Source organism: Bactrocera dorsalis, chromosome 2, assembly GCF_023373825.1.
Source record: "Bactrocera dorsalis isolate Fly_Bdor chromosome 2, ASM2337382v1, whole genome shotgun sequence".
Lineage (NCBI taxonomy): Eukaryota > Metazoa > Arthropoda > Insecta > Diptera > Tephritidae > Bactrocera > Bactrocera dorsalis.
Window position 1 is genome coordinate 66,989,549 of NC_064304.1, and position 15,634 is coordinate 67,005,182.

Here is a 15,634-nt window from a genome sequence, read left to right on the forward strand (position 1 = left end):
TTCGACGCAGTACCCGCCGGGGGAAGCAGAGGAAGAGGAAGACCTCCACTCCGTTGGAAGGACCAAGTGGAGAAGGACCTGGCTTCGCTTGGAATATCCAATTGGCGCCACGTAGCGAAAAGAAGAAACGACTGGCGCGCGGTTGTTAACTCGGCTATAATCGCGTAAGCGGTGTCTACGCCAATTAAGAAGAAGAAGAAGTTGGTGGAGTAGCCGAGGGCGCAGAATAGAAAATTGTATTTTGTGTAAGTATTGGTGCTTGAGGTAGTAATTGCTTTTGCGTGTTTTGACGACTTATTGTATTATTATAGCAAAAAAGTTCTTTGTTATTATTCACTTTATTAGTTTGGTATACCGGTTGTTTATTATGTATTTGCCTTTTCTGTATTATCAGCAATTGTTGTATTTTATTTATTATCAGCTTTTAAAGAATAGTAACTCCACGCCTTGCTCAGATATGGCCAGAATGGGTACTCCTTAGCCCTTAGGGCTATGAAATTGGAGGAATCTTGCAAGAGAATGGTCGTCAACGAAGAACGGCTTCGATTAGTGGAGTGGAGAATTCTTCATAATTAATTTGATGCTTTGTGGCTAAATGAGTAGCGACGTCACATCACATTCACATCAGTTGACCACACCCAATCAAAAGCACGCATTCACCTCATCACGCAAGAGAATACTACACATTAACACACACACACGCACATGCACCAAAACTCGATGACACCATCCAGCATACCAATTATGCTAGAACAAAAGGGAACGAAAAGGATCTCGCGCACCTTTTGTCGATACTACGTCGATCGCTATATACCGTCGCTTTTTGCAGCATCGCAGCATCCCGGTTACCTTTCGCTATTACCTGCCTATATATACATATATATGGGGTACTCACAACGTGTCTTAAAGCATCGTAAAATCATGAAATCATAAGTTTTTATGCTAGTGTAAAAAATTTGTTGTTGGATTGCATACTAAAATAAGTTTACGCAAATACAACTCTGAACGCTATGTATTCGGTTCGTCATAACTGATCAGCTTTTTGTTTACATCAATTTGCTTTTGTGTTGTGGTTACATTTGTGTTTAAATTTAAATTTCTTTAAAATTTCTTTTGTCAAGGGTTTTCGGAATAATGGAGCAATATAATGTTATACAGGTAATATAAAAATGCAAAATAAATACAATTTAACTAATTAAATGCGCTTTTAGACAAAAGCAAAGCGGGTGCGTTCCAACCGAACCAGAAAGTGGCTGTTTGAAGAAGAAAAGCCGTTGATTGAATTTTTGACACAGAACAGGGATTTTGAGGTAAATTTATTAATTAAAATACAACTTAGAAGTAATCTATTATAATTTTAATTATAGAAGCCAACGTCTCAAATGTATTATAGGCGATTTTCAAAGGAGAGCAACATTGCGGTGGACTGGAAGCTGACAAGCTCGAAGGTTCGTTATATGCGTACAACATATAACAAAGCAAAAGCATGGGAAGGCTCGACGAGTGCAGGTAGTATGGAAGGCGAAACTATGAAGGGTAAGATTTTGTTTTGTAATTAAAACAAAATTTTCACTGTTTCTGCGTGCGTATGGAAGTGAAGCAAATAGTATTGAGGACAATTGCGAATTTGTGTAAATGGTTTAAACCATAAAATGAAGCGGAACGACAAGTAAATCGCATCAGAACTTGAGAATTTAAATGTTATTCATTCTTCTAGTGGTACTTAGAATAACTAGACATTTTTATTTCAGCTACTTTACTTAAAATGTGTACGTTTTTTTATGAAATGGAACAAATTTTCGGCAGTAGAGTGATTGAGTCAGCAGTAAGAACAAAGAAAACTATTCGGAAGTAGACCTCAACGAGTCAGCGTCTTCCTCGGCTGTATGCGAAGGCGAATGCATAAATAAATTCGTAAAGAAATATATTCCAGAACTGCGGCATCAGATACTCTGCAATTTCAGTCTGAAATGATACAGCTGAAAAAGCAGAAAATGGAGCAAGAAATGAGTTTTAAGGAAAAAGAGTTGGAATTAAGAGAAAGGGAATTGAGGATTAAAGAAAAAGAAGTGGAGTTAAGGGAAAAGCAAGAATTATTACTAAAAGACAAAGAAATGAAGATGAAATTAAAAGAATTGGAAAGTAATGAAAAGTTAAAAATAATGGAAATACAAATGAAAGAATGATTGGCAATGGAAGAATTGGAAAAAGTGGTGCAAGAGAATTTTAAATAACCTGAAATTACCTGAAGTTTATTTTTAATAATTACTTTTTATGTTAATTTTTAAATTAAAAAAAAAACACATTTTTATATATGAATACTAATACTAATGAATAGTAAATATACGTTTAAATAATGATGTATTTTAAGTTAATCTATGATTTTGTATGAAGTCAAGAAGGGTAGATTTTGTGTTACTTCCTGGTGGTAAGCTATATCGAGGTGGGTTAATTTCAATGCTTTCTTCGTTTTCAGTTTGGAAATTGATTAGCATGTTATGGAGAATGCAGCATACCATGATCCACCCATTGCATTCTTTTTTATTTTTCTCATTTATCATTCTAAACTTCAATTCCTTCAACCACCGAATTTTTCTTTTAAAATGCCAAAACAATTCTCAATTCGCACACGATATTTTGAAAAGTACTTATTGAAACTTTCTCTTTCTTCCGTAGTGTAATCCGTACTACGAGTATTTTGCCTATCCTTGAGTGGATAGGCGCTATCTCCAGCAATCCACTGAGAGTCAGATAAAAATCGTTGAGGATGTTTTGCAAGAGGGCTATTCAAGAAGATTTTGGCGTCATGGACACTTCCAGGGTGTCCTATTGTGACTTGTCTTATTCGTAGCCTATAGTCACAAACAGCTTGCATTTTAATAGCATATTGGCGTTTTCGTTAATAAAAAAGTTCACGTTTTTTGGCTGGCGCTTCAGCCAAATTTAATTCGCATCCATCAATATATCCTATACAACTTGGGATCTCTTTCCGCGTTGCAGTAACAATTTCCAACCGTTTAACGCGCTTAGTTATAATTTGAATAGTGCCCCCATCACCCACGCCAAACAATGAAGCAACCTATTATCTATACGAAAATCCATCTCCGGAAGATCCCAACCTAAATAGCACAATTTTTAATTGTAAGCCTTAAGGAAGTTGCGCTCCACTAGAATTTGTGTTAAATACTTTATAACGGGTGATTTTTTTGAGGTTAGGATTTTCATGCATTAGTATTTGACAGATCACGTGGGATTTCAGACATGGTGTCAAAGAGAAAGATGCTCAGTATGCTTTGACATTTCATCATGAATAGACTTACTAACGAGCAACGCTTGCAAATCATTGAATTTTATTACCAAAATCAGTGTTCGGTTCGAAATGTGTTTCGTTTCGTTTTTATCGACAAATTTTGTTCAGCGATGAGGCTCATTTCTGGTTGAATGGCTACGTAAATAAGCAAAATTGCCGCATTTGGGGTGAAGAGCAACCAGAAGCCGTTCAAGAACTGCCCATGCATCCCGAAAAATGCACTGTTTGGTGTGGTTTGTACGCTGGTGGAATCATTGGACCGTATTTTTTCAAAGATGCTGTTGGACGCAACGTTACGGTGAATGGCGATCGCTATCGTTCGATGCTAACAAACTTTTTGTTGCCAAAAATGGAAGAACTGAACTTGGTTGACATGTGGTTTCAACAAGATGGCGCTACATGCCACACAGCTCGCGATTCTATGGCCATTTTGAGGGAAAACTTCGGACAACAATTCATCTCAAGAAATGGACCCGTAAGTTGGCCACCAAGATCATGCGATTTAACGCCTTTAGACTATTTTTTGTGGGGCTACGTCAAGTCTAAAGTCTACAGAAATAAGCCAGCAACTATTCCAGCTTTGGAAGACAACATTTCCGAAGAAATTCGGGCTATTCCGGCCGAAATGCTCGAAAAAGTTGCCCAAAATTGGACTTTCCGAATGGACCACCTAAGACGCAGCCGCGGTCAACATTTAAATGAAATTATCTTCAAAAAGTAAATGTCATGAACCAATCTAACGTTTCAAATAAAGAACCGATGAGATTTTGCAAATTTTATGCGTTTTTTTTTTAAAAAAAGTTATCAAGCTCTTAAAAAATCGCCCTTTATAATCTAGTATGCGGCGAAATTCGTCCGGGCGAACAGGAATCATTTCGTTGAAACGGCTGTCATCAAAGTACATTATGTCGCCATTGGGATGAATTTGGTATTCCGAGATGAACATTTCTACTAGTGTTTAATAAACAAAGTAAACTCAATTAGGGAGTTCACAAGTCGTACTATTTGTCGTATTTGGTTTATTGCGCTATTGTAATACAACAGTTGTAAAAGTTTTGTTTTTGTTTCGCAAGTAAAATTTTAATATCACAATACAACTCTGAAAGGTATGTTTGCCTTGCTATTTGTGGATGCTATTCGATCAGCTGTTTCTATTTACATTCTGATTTTGTTAATTTGTCTGCAGGCTAATAACCCACGCGTACCATATGGTAACGCAAACTGTCATGTTACATTTTCATAAATAACTTGAAAGCTACACTACAAAACTACAAACTACAAACCGCTTTCTTATGCGAAAAATTTGCAGCTTTCCAGAATTGTGAAATTTGAATTATTGGGAGTTCAATTCGAGTAATTATCGTATCTGAAAATAAGTTGACGAAAGCAAAGGTGAAAAAATCTCGTTTTTCGATATGGCATGTCGGTAAGTGCTTTTATATAATGTTTATATTTCGACAGACTTTAGAATTAATAATACCAATCGATAGCTAAATAAATAAACCATAAAATGTGAATTCAGTTTGGTCAAAAAATAGTTGGTTTTTGAATAGATAATGTTTGTCCCGCTCAGCTTAAAAGCGGATGTGAAGTTGTAATGGCTAGTGGACGACGTTTTGATGAAGATGAAATTGGAGGCATGTTTGAAAACAATATTGCTTCATATTTACATAATAATAATTATCTTGGATTCTTTAGCTCCAAATATCGAAGATTTGCCCATCGTTATTGTGGAAAAAGAATATAAAAGTATGGATTTTAATGGTCAACCTTCAGCATCCAACCATCACCGGACAGAAAGCGGTTACGTAGAGTGACACCAAAATCTTCAAATGTTTCACTGCCACAAAGTAATAAGCAAACAACATTTCAATGGATAAAAGGTGATGCGTCATCTCTTACTCCCATTTTCCCAGATGCAAATTACGAGGATTGTCGTTATTTACTACCGCATCAGCAATTTGAAAAGTTTTTCGATGATGAATTATTGGGACACATTTGCGAACAAAGTGCAATGTATGCGATCGAACAGAATAGACCTAACCCAAGCATAACAGTCGGCGAACTTCGAGCATTTATTGGCATATTGGTCATTACGGGATACAATTACCACGCCAATTTTAGAAATTTATGGAGTCAAGATGAAGATATTCGCAACAGCTTAGTGAGTAACACAATGCGTCGAAATAGATTTCAGGAAATTTTGCAAAATCTTCACTTCGTAGACAACTCTAATGCTTCTTCAAAAAACGGCGACGCCAATCCCGATAAAATGTGGAAATTGCGACCATTGACTGATCATTTAAAAGCAAAAATGATTGATAATTTTCATGCCGAACAAAATCTATCCTTTGACGAAAGTATGATTTCTCTACTTTGACAGACACGGATGTAAGCAGTTTATCAAGGGCAAACCATCTCCAAACTTCTCACAGATATGCCCAGCAACTAAGTCGCGTAGAACACACTCTCCGGTACGATCAAACTGGGCACTTTGTAGTGCCATCAAATCGTAGACGTTGTGCGGGTGAAAATTGTAGCGTTAACGGGCGAACAGCATGTGGAAAATGTAACGTTGGACTTTGCGTCAAGTGTTTTGCAGACTACCATACCAAACCATAACTGTATTGTCATAAAATTTATTTTTTCTTACTTAAAATTTCAATAAAAATGCATAAAACAAGATTTTTCGAAGATTTTATTTCAAAAAGGAAGAGCAAAAAACCTGTACCCTAGGCGACCCACGGTTACCATATGGCAACGCTGGTTTTTTTGCATTTTCCGGAAAAGTTATATAGTGAATCGTAAAACGGACATCAATTTCGTGCTCAGGAGGTCAAAATACATAAGCCTACTTAATTTCAGCAAAATCTGAAAGAAAAAAGTTCTGGGCAGTACCGGGTTAAAATAATTATAAACAAAAATGGAATCACCCCGAGATAATGACGTAAGTATTCTTGAATTAGAAGAAATATATGTAAACATGTATTACTAAAGAACCTCTTTTAATTTTAGGTCAAAGCCAAGCGTATCCGTTGCAACCCAACCCGTAGATGGGCGGCAGCAGAAGAGAAGTCTCTAATTGAGTTTCTGTTGGAAAATCGGCAACTTGAGGTTTGTTTTTATTTCTTGAAATATTAAATTTAATAATTTGGAAACATATATTTAACAGAAGCCGTCCGCTCAAGCTTACTATAAGCAATTCTGCATGGTAAATAATCTAACCATGGAGTGGAAGCTTGTGCGTTCTAAAGTGCGGAACATGAGAGTGAACTACAACAAAGCGAAGACATGGGAAGGCTCGACGGGAGCAGGTAGCATGAGTGGTGAAACTATTAAAAGTGGGTATTTTAGATGTTTCAGTTGCCAATTTATTTGAATAACCTATATTTCATTTAAGGTACTCTACTAAAAATGTGCACTTTTTTTACGAGCTCGAAGACATTTTTGGGAGCAGAGTTAGTGAATGTGCCGCAATCGAATATACGATGAACGCTGAGTATTTGGATTTTGAGGGTGCTGTAGAAACTCAGATAGCAGTACCGATTGAAGAACCGGAGAGCTCCCAAGGCCCAGATTGTGTGTTACATTTAATTGGTAACGAAAGTTCTGCCGAAATTAGTTGTACGCCAAGTACGAGCCGTAAGGGCATATACAGCAGAACGGAGGTTTCGGAAATAATGAAACTCCAAGCCGAAGTCATTAGTTTCAAGAAAGAAAAACTAGAAGCAGAATTGGCAGCAAGAGACAGGGAGTTAGAGAGGGAGGGAAAGATAATTGGTGTTAAAAGAAAAGAATTTTGATTTGAAAGAAAGGAATTTTAAAAGCGAAGAAAAGCTGAAAGTTCTTGAGCTCGAAATGAAAGAGCGATTAGCTATGGAAGAGCTTAAGCTAAAATATAAGTAATTATTTTAACGTAAGTTAAATGATTTAAGCTAATGTAGTGGCGAGCACAAATGAGTATATGTATAGTGATTTTTCTTACAATATTCGCAATGCTTTTCATGATAAATTTTTCTAACGAATTAGAATGTACGTATGTGTATATCTATATACATATATATATATATATAATATATATTATATATCTAACCAAACAATTTGAATGAAATAAAATTTGTCTGATTTAGTGAAATTAATCATTTATTTTTTGTAACATTTGAAAGCATAGTGTTAATTTTTTATTTCAATGAATATTATATAAGTAAAAACGTTAAACAATAGGTTGGTTTTGAATAAAGTTCAGTAGACTATGTCTAATGTTTGTTGATGGTAATAAATTTACACTGGGTTCCACGCTGCTTTCATGATCTTCGTTGTTGAAATTTATAAAAATGTTGTGCAAAATACAACAGACCATTATCCACTCATTACACTCTCTCTTGTTTTGGATAGTGTGCAATCTGAACTTGAGTTCTTTTAGACTTGAAAATTTTTCTTTCAAGGCCCCAAAACAATTTTCAATACGTACGCGGTATTTGGAAAAGTATTTATTGAAATTTTCTCTCTCTTCTCTACTACGAGTATACATATGTATAAGTTATCACAGCTAGCATAGCTAACCAAATATACAACAACAAAGTTGTCGTAGCTAGTAAAATATACTGACAAGAATGTTTCAACTATAAACAGAAATTCAATTCAGCAATATTCTGCAAATAAACAATATCATTGTTGCTCAATAAAGTTGATTTCCAAAATTTACAACAACAGCACATTTCGTCGGCACTAAACCAGAGCGGAAGCCGTGCCGCCGCAATGTAGGCCGTTTCTCGACCAAACTGAGGTTTGCTATTTTGCTATAATTATTGCTTACGTTATCATTATAGAGTATATAGAAATAAGTAATAGTAAGCAAGAATTCGTACATATGTAAGTTTATAGTAAATTAGCAAAATTTTGTTTAAAAGAAATGTATTCAATAAAGAAATTGGAGTTCAACCTTACAATTCAAAAGACCGAGTAATTAATTATCTGGTGGCAACCATTAATTGGTGCCCGAGAACTTTAAAAAACTTGAAGTTGCCTACACCAAAAGTATTAAAGTGAATCTGTAAGCACAAATATCATTATCCAGAAGGATAGACGACGGAATTTAATTTTTATAGAAAGTTCAGTCGAGTTTGACATAAGTCATTAAAAACAGTATTTGAACCTTGTTTGGAAATTTAATTACAAGTGTACGCAAAAAACGCCGCAAAAAAAAGCGCGTCAAGTGTCTTGACATATCTTAAGATTTGTTAAACAATAAAGGTAAGTGTTTGACAAATCAAATTAAAAATACTTATAAAGTAGGAAACTAAAACAAATGACATCATTCACCCCCCAGTAGAGGACTAACGCTTCAAACAGGACCAAGTGGACCGTCCAAAGAGAACGACAAAGCTGATACTCCTGTAAGTTAATATTAAGCTTACATAAAAATTATAATTATCCGATATATTAAAAATATTGCATAGCAATAAATATCGGTCAAATAAATTTTAAGTATTACAATAATAACTACCAGATATATAAAAAATATAAAAAATCTTAATAAGCAAATAAAATTTATACCCGATATATAAAAAATCTAAAAAATTGTTAATAGCAATAAATATATATAAGTAATGGAGCAAATTCAGGAAGCTGTTACACACCTAACAGGTGCTGTTAATGCACAAATAGAACAATCAAAAATATTGAGCAGTAGGATAAATCAGTTAGAAAGTAGAATTAGTCCCCATAACGAAAGTTCTATTTCAAATAACCATATTCACTTAATTGAGTCAGACTTAATAGAAATTAGCAGATTACCTGTCTGCGTAAAGAACCTCCCAACATTCGAAGGAGATCCGATCCAATTCATATTCTGGATCCACAACGTCGAATCTGTTTTGCAGGACTACAAAGTAGTCAGAACAAAGCCAATGTATAGAGCCATCGTACGACATATTAGGCAGAAAATTAAAGGCAGATACGGCCTTAATAGTTATGATATCCACTTCACCATCACACAAAATATTAATATAAACATACATGTATGTCTGTTTACATACATACATACATGTACACTTAAACATACTTACGTCATTAATACATAAATTAAAATAAACTAAGTTATTTTATTGTTTTCCACTTAATTGTGCAATAGAAACAAATATCAAATTCGCGGCAACTCACCTTTGATTTGGCGATGACTTTGCGGTCGGTTGAAGAAAAAACTTGGTTGTTTGACGGAGAACCGTATATGCGCGGGGATCGTATGAAAAAGAGACTTGGCCTCGTCCGCCAGTTCCTTTTGTTGATTGTGTTTGGTGTCCTCGTGTGTGGTGTGAAAGGTGTGGTGTAGATGATGATGAGTTGGTGTGTGTGGGATGAATATTGGAGTATGATGTGTGGATGATGTGGATGGTGTAGCCGTGTTGAGTATGGTGTGTACGTTATTATATTAAGGAGGGTCAGGTGCTCATTTAGCCATCCCGGCCCCCCTAAACGACTGTTTAGTCTAAAAGGCGCTGCAACTGTTGCAGCGTTGCCACAACGCTGCTCAGCCCCTTAGACCGACGAGGTGGTGGTCCAGCCTGCCGACGCCGCAACGAGGTTACGCTTCGCTGGGGCGCGCCACGAGCTGCGGATTGGAAGCGGGGTATGCGGCCGTGCTGGATAGGTGGCCGATTCACTTCGCGTGCCGTGCTGCGATGTAGCAGCGTGTGATGCGGCCGGTGGCATATTTGGCACCGCCCTCGTGACTCACACGCTGCAGTTCCATGGGTATGTGACAGGCAGTTATGGCAATGCCCGTGGGCCTGGGCCACTTGCTGCCGTTGCACGGGTCGCATACCCCTAAATATGCCACAATGGTGCAGGCGATGTGGGCGCCGACAGATGGGGCACCTTAGGGCTTCCGTGGTCCGTGATGGGGGTGGTGGTGGTTGAGTGCCACCACGAAGTGCGGATTGAGGGGCCGCTGCAGACGCAGTCGCCAGTACCGGTGCCGGCGTTGTTGCCGGTGCAGTTGCCGGCGTCGTTGCCACCACAGTTCGGGGCGCTGGAGTAGGCATGGTGCGTGGCGCATTGGTAGCCCGAGCTGTTGGCGCGGTTGCGACTGGTGTATCTACATCCATGGTGATCTAGGTATAAATGAGATTGTCAATTAGAAATCTGTCATACAATTAGATATTGGCAATCGTGCCACGATATGTGGCATGAGTGGGCCGTCGTATGGATCGACCATTTTTTGTTAGTTTTCTTTACGGTTTGTTAAGTTTATGTACGGTTTGTTATCTTTATTTACGGTTTGTTATTTTCGGACGGTTGTTATTTTTTAACGGGTTGTTATTTGCGTACTTTCTCGTGTTTTATTGGTTTCATTTGGTTCGTTTATTGTGTAGCGATAATACCGGTTTATTTTTGAGGTTTTCGGATTCGCGATCATCGGAAGTTGGCAGAAAGCATAGCTTCACGAGCGGTCGGGTTAGCGTTCCGTTTTGCGTACGGAGATCAACGATTCGTATGTGGCCGCCGGAGCCGTAATGTAGCTTTTCTATGCGGCCAAGCCGCCACTCGGTAGGGGGCAGACAATCATCATGAATGAGGACACAGTCTCCAAGTTTAGGCGCTTGTTCAGGAGTCTTCCAACGGTATCTTTTGTGGAGATCCTTTATATATTCGTCCTTCCATCGGCGGCTGAAATCATGATGGAGAATTTTAATTCGTTCCCATCGATTTAATAGAGATAGCGACTCCACGCCTGGCTCAAGAATGGCCAGGATGGGTGCTCCTTTTATAAAATGCCCTGGAGTTAAGGCGGTGAAATCTGAGGGGTCTTGCGATAGTACTGTGAGTGGCCGTGAATTGAGAATGGCTTCAATTCGATTTAATAGCGTCGTGAACTCTTCGTAATTGAATTTATAATTTCCAGCTACCCGTTTGAAATGGGTTTTGAAGCTTTTTACAGCTGATTCCCATAAACCGCCCATATGGGGAGCGCTTGGGGGTATAAATTGCCAATTGATACCTTGAGGGGCGTACTTTTGTACGATGTCGGGTGACACTTGTTTTAAAAAATCCACAAATTGCTTTTCTGTGGCTCGTTGAGCTCCGATAAAGGTTTTGCCATTATCGCTCATGATTTTTGATGGGTAGCCACGTCGAGCGACGAAGCGAGCAAATGCCGCGAGAAAAGCATCCGTCGTCAGATTACTACATAGCTCAAGATGTACTGCCTTTGTCGTGAAACATACAAAGACAGCCACATAGCCTTTCATGAGAGTGGGAGACCTTAACATAGACGCCTTTACTTGGAAAAGCCCAGCAAAATCAACACCTGTTGTGGTGAAAGGCAGAGCGAAATTGCAGCGTTCCGGTGGAAGTGCTGCCATAATCTGCGTTCGCATCTTCTGTTTGTGCATAGTGCAAATCTTGCATGTGAAGATGCACTTCTTGATTTGCGGCTTAAGACGGGGGATATAATACTCCTGGCGTACCATCTGTTGCATGAGACGATGTTCGGCGTGTAGCATTAAGATGTGGATGTAGTGGAGGAACAGTGTGGCAAATGATGACCTCTCTGGGATTATTATGGGATGGCGTTCGTTATATGTTAGGCTCGAATTAGCAAGCCGACCATTGACACGAAGCAGACCTTTCGTGTCCAGAAATGGGTTGAGGACTAAGAGTGAGCTCCTTTTATCAATCGGTTTCGATTCTCTTAGTAGTGATATGTCGCGGCTGAAATAGCGCGCTTGTGTATATGTTATTAGTGCGACCTTTGCCTTTTGTAACTCTAGGTGCGTCACTGTGTTGCATGGGAAATTATGTGATCCCTTAACTTTGCTTTTGAGTTGTTCTATGAATTTGAACATATAAGCGACTACTCTGAGCGCTTTTGGAAACGAGGAAAATCGTTCAAGGATGTCGGCATCATCCAATAATGTGTGAAAGGTGGCGATTTTTCGACCTTCTGGGACGATAATGTTGCGCATGGGGGATTGTGGCCAAGAATCAGGAGATTCTATCAACCCCCGGGGGCCATTCCACCAGAGGGTGGTAGTGGCAAGGTGCAGTGGCTTGCACCCTCTTGTGCCTAGATCGGCAGGATTGTCAGCACTGGCTACGTGACGCCAAGTGGCTGATCCCACTAGGTCAAGAATTTGAGACGTTCGGTTAGAAATATACGTCTTCCATGCATGTGGTGGTTTTTCCAACCAGGCTAGTACAATTTCTGAATCGGACCACATATATAGTTTGCATTTTGTCATATTTAAATGCATTTGCACCACGGCTACTAATTTTGAAAGTAGTAGTGCGCCACATAACTCAAGTCGTGGGAGACTTATAGTTTTTAAAGGTGCCACCTTCGCTTTTGGTACTAATAAGTGGCTTGTGGTCGTGGTATCACTTTGCGTGCGCACATAGATAGTAGCGCAGTATGCCTTTTCTGATGCGTCACAAAAGCCATGTAATTCGACTTTGTGTTCGGGGGAGTAGTTTACCCATCGTGGAATTTGTATCTGAGAAATGTCATTCAGATTTTTTGCGAACTGGGACCATTTTTCTAAGCGAAGAGGTTTCACCTGTTCGTCCCAGTCGGTTCCATCTAGCCATAATTCTTGTATTAAGATTTTCGCTTGGATCATAATTGGCGAAAGCCATCCTGCGGGGTCGAAGAGTTTTGCCACCGAGGATAAAATCTGTCTTTTCGTTATGGCTGATAATGCGGATATGGACTCTGTCGTGTATGAGAACTGATCCGATAACGCATTCCATTGGATGCCTAATGTTTTTGTTGTACTTTCCTTTTCGAAAATAAGGAAATTAGTGTCCAACAAATTTTCTTTTGGTATATTTTTTAATATACTTGGGTGATTCGCCGTAATGTTTTTTAATGGAAACCCTGCGGATGTGAGGGCTTGGATTACTTGTGATAAGGCTTCGTATGCTTTTGGAAGAGTATGACTTCCTGACAAAATATCGTCTACATACGTTTGAGTTTTCAACACTTCAGTTGCCAGAGGAAACTCTGACTTTGTGTTGTCTGCCAATTCGTGGAGAGTACGAATGGCTAAATATGGTGCACAGTTAACGCCAAATGTAACTGTTTTTAATTTGAAGTCGCGTAAAGGACTGGTGGGGGATCTTCGGAACATGATACGTTGAAAATCTTGGTCGTCTTTATGTACGCCTATTTGCCGATACATTTTTTCAACGTCCCCATTGAATACGTATTTGAATATACGCCAGTTTAATATCAGAAGCATTAAATCTGGTTGGAGTGTGGGTCCCGTAAATAGGATATCATTTAGGGAATTGCCTGAACTTGTGGTCTTCGAGGCATTAAAAACAACTCTTACTTTTGTTGTTTTTTTGTCTGGCTTTACTACTGCGTGATGTGGCAGGTAAAAGGAGTAGTATTTGCCGTTGACGATTTTCTCCCCTGGGTTTACTTCCTCCATGTGATCTAACTGGAGGTATTCTTCTAACACACCATCGTATTCAGATTTGGGTTCGCCTTTTTTAAGTAGGTTTCTTTCCATGCTTAGAAACTGCTGAATTGCAGAGGTGCGAGAGTGACCTAAGGCGAGTGTGTTAGGAAATTGTTGCTTAAGTGGTAGTCATACGACGTACCGACCATTTTCTGATCTAGTAGTTGTGGCTTTGTAAAAATCCTTACAATTCTGATCTTCAGGGGTTGTGACTGATATGGGGGGGAGTTCTTCTAGTTCCCAAAATTTTCTCAATTGTGAATTGAGGTATTCATTTGAGACTTCCTCAACTTGAGTTGTTAATGTTGTAACTGGTTCCGCAACTAGTCCGCTTAGGACCCATCCGAAAATGGTATTTTGCGCCAGAAGTGTTTCGGTAATTTTTTCAATACCTTCAAGAATAATTTGTGGTATTAGATCGCTGCCTAATAGTAGATCTATTTTTTTTTTTTTTTTTTTTTTTTAAATATCTTTTTTATTTATTGAATCTGCTTTTTGTTTTGAAAGCCTAACAATAAGTAATAAAATCTTAAACCTATTTAAAAACTAGACACGCTCAAGCAAATGATTGAGGTGTTTTGGTGATACATTGCTCCTCAGTACGCGGGCATATCTCTTCTTTTAAAGCGTGTTTGATTGCAGGAATGTACCAAAGCATTAGCCAAAGGGTTTGGGTGATCACGGAGTTTACATATATATTTAATTCTGCTGTCTTCTACTTCTTTCCTTACCATAGAAATACCAAGGTCTTTATGGATATTCTCATTACGCATGTACCATGGTGAACACGTGATTGATCTAAGCATTTTTGATTGGAACCTTTGTATTATGTCTATATTAGTTGCACAGGTCGTACCCCACAGTTGAATGCCATACATCCAAATCGGCTTTATGACCGCATTATATAAAAGCACTTTGTTTTTAATCTTGTATAAAAGGCCCTCATGCCATACCTTATCAAACGCCTGAGCCACGTCTAGAAATATAGCTGAACAGTACTCCCTGTGCTCAAATGCTTTTCTTATTTCGTTAGTAATTCTATTTACTTGCTCAATCGTGCTATGTTTTTCACGAAACCCAAATTGGTGCATTGGTACTATATTATTTTCGTGGAGGAGTCATCTTTGATAGTAACAATTTTTCAAATATCTTAGAAAGACAGGGTAGAAGACTGATTGGTCTGTATGAAGACGGCTGTGTTAAGTCTTTCCCAGGTTTGTCTATCAAGATGATCTGCGACTTTTTCCACGAATTTGGATAGTGTCCGAGATTAAGAATTGCATTGAAGAGCAAAGAGAGCACCTTTACGGCAATATTTGGTAACTCAATTAGCATTTTTGGGGTAATATTATCATGTCCAGGTGATTTTTTGGGGTTAAGCTCTTTTATTATTCTAGTAACTTCAGAAGTAGAAGTCCTAATAGACACATGCGACTCTTTTGTGGTATTGGGCAAGGTTGGCAACTCAAAGTTGTTCTTTGGGCAATTGGGTTGAAATACCTTTTCTAGGTGATTTGCAAAGCAATTTGCCTTATCCTCATCACTACGTGCCCAATTACCATTCAACTGTCTTAGAGGCATGTTGGAATCTACTGGTGGCTTGAAAGACTTTTGTGCTTTCCAAAGAGAATTTTGCTTGCGAGAATTTGGACACAGTTTCTTTATATAATTTTCAGTGTTGTGTTCCTCTTCGCGTTTAAGCGCTTTTTTTAACTTTCGTACAGCAGATTTCAGTTGAAGCAGAGATGAAGGGGATCGATTTAACTGCCATTCCCGCCTAGCTCGCCTTTTCTCATTTACAAGTTTCTCTATTTCATTATTGGTGATCTTTCTAAAACCAACTGGTTTGTTGTTTCTT

At 38.5% G+C, this 15,634-nt stretch overlaps 1 protein-coding gene across 1 annotated transcript; it reads left to right on the forward strand.

The window, feature by feature from the left end:
* Window positions 1-1,134: 1,134 nt before the first annotated feature.
* On the forward strand, window positions 1,135-1,906 carry LOC125776764 (uncharacterized). The gene is made up of 5 exons (XM_049450331.1): window positions 1,135-1,158; window positions 1,212-1,310; window positions 1,368-1,547; window positions 1,779-1,802; window positions 1,871-1,906. The coding sequence occupies exons 1-5, from the start codon at window positions 1,135-1,137 to the stop codon at window positions 1,904-1,906; spliced, it is 363 nt and encodes a 120-aa protein (XP_049306288.1).
* Window positions 1,907-15,634: the final 13,728 nt, after the last annotated feature.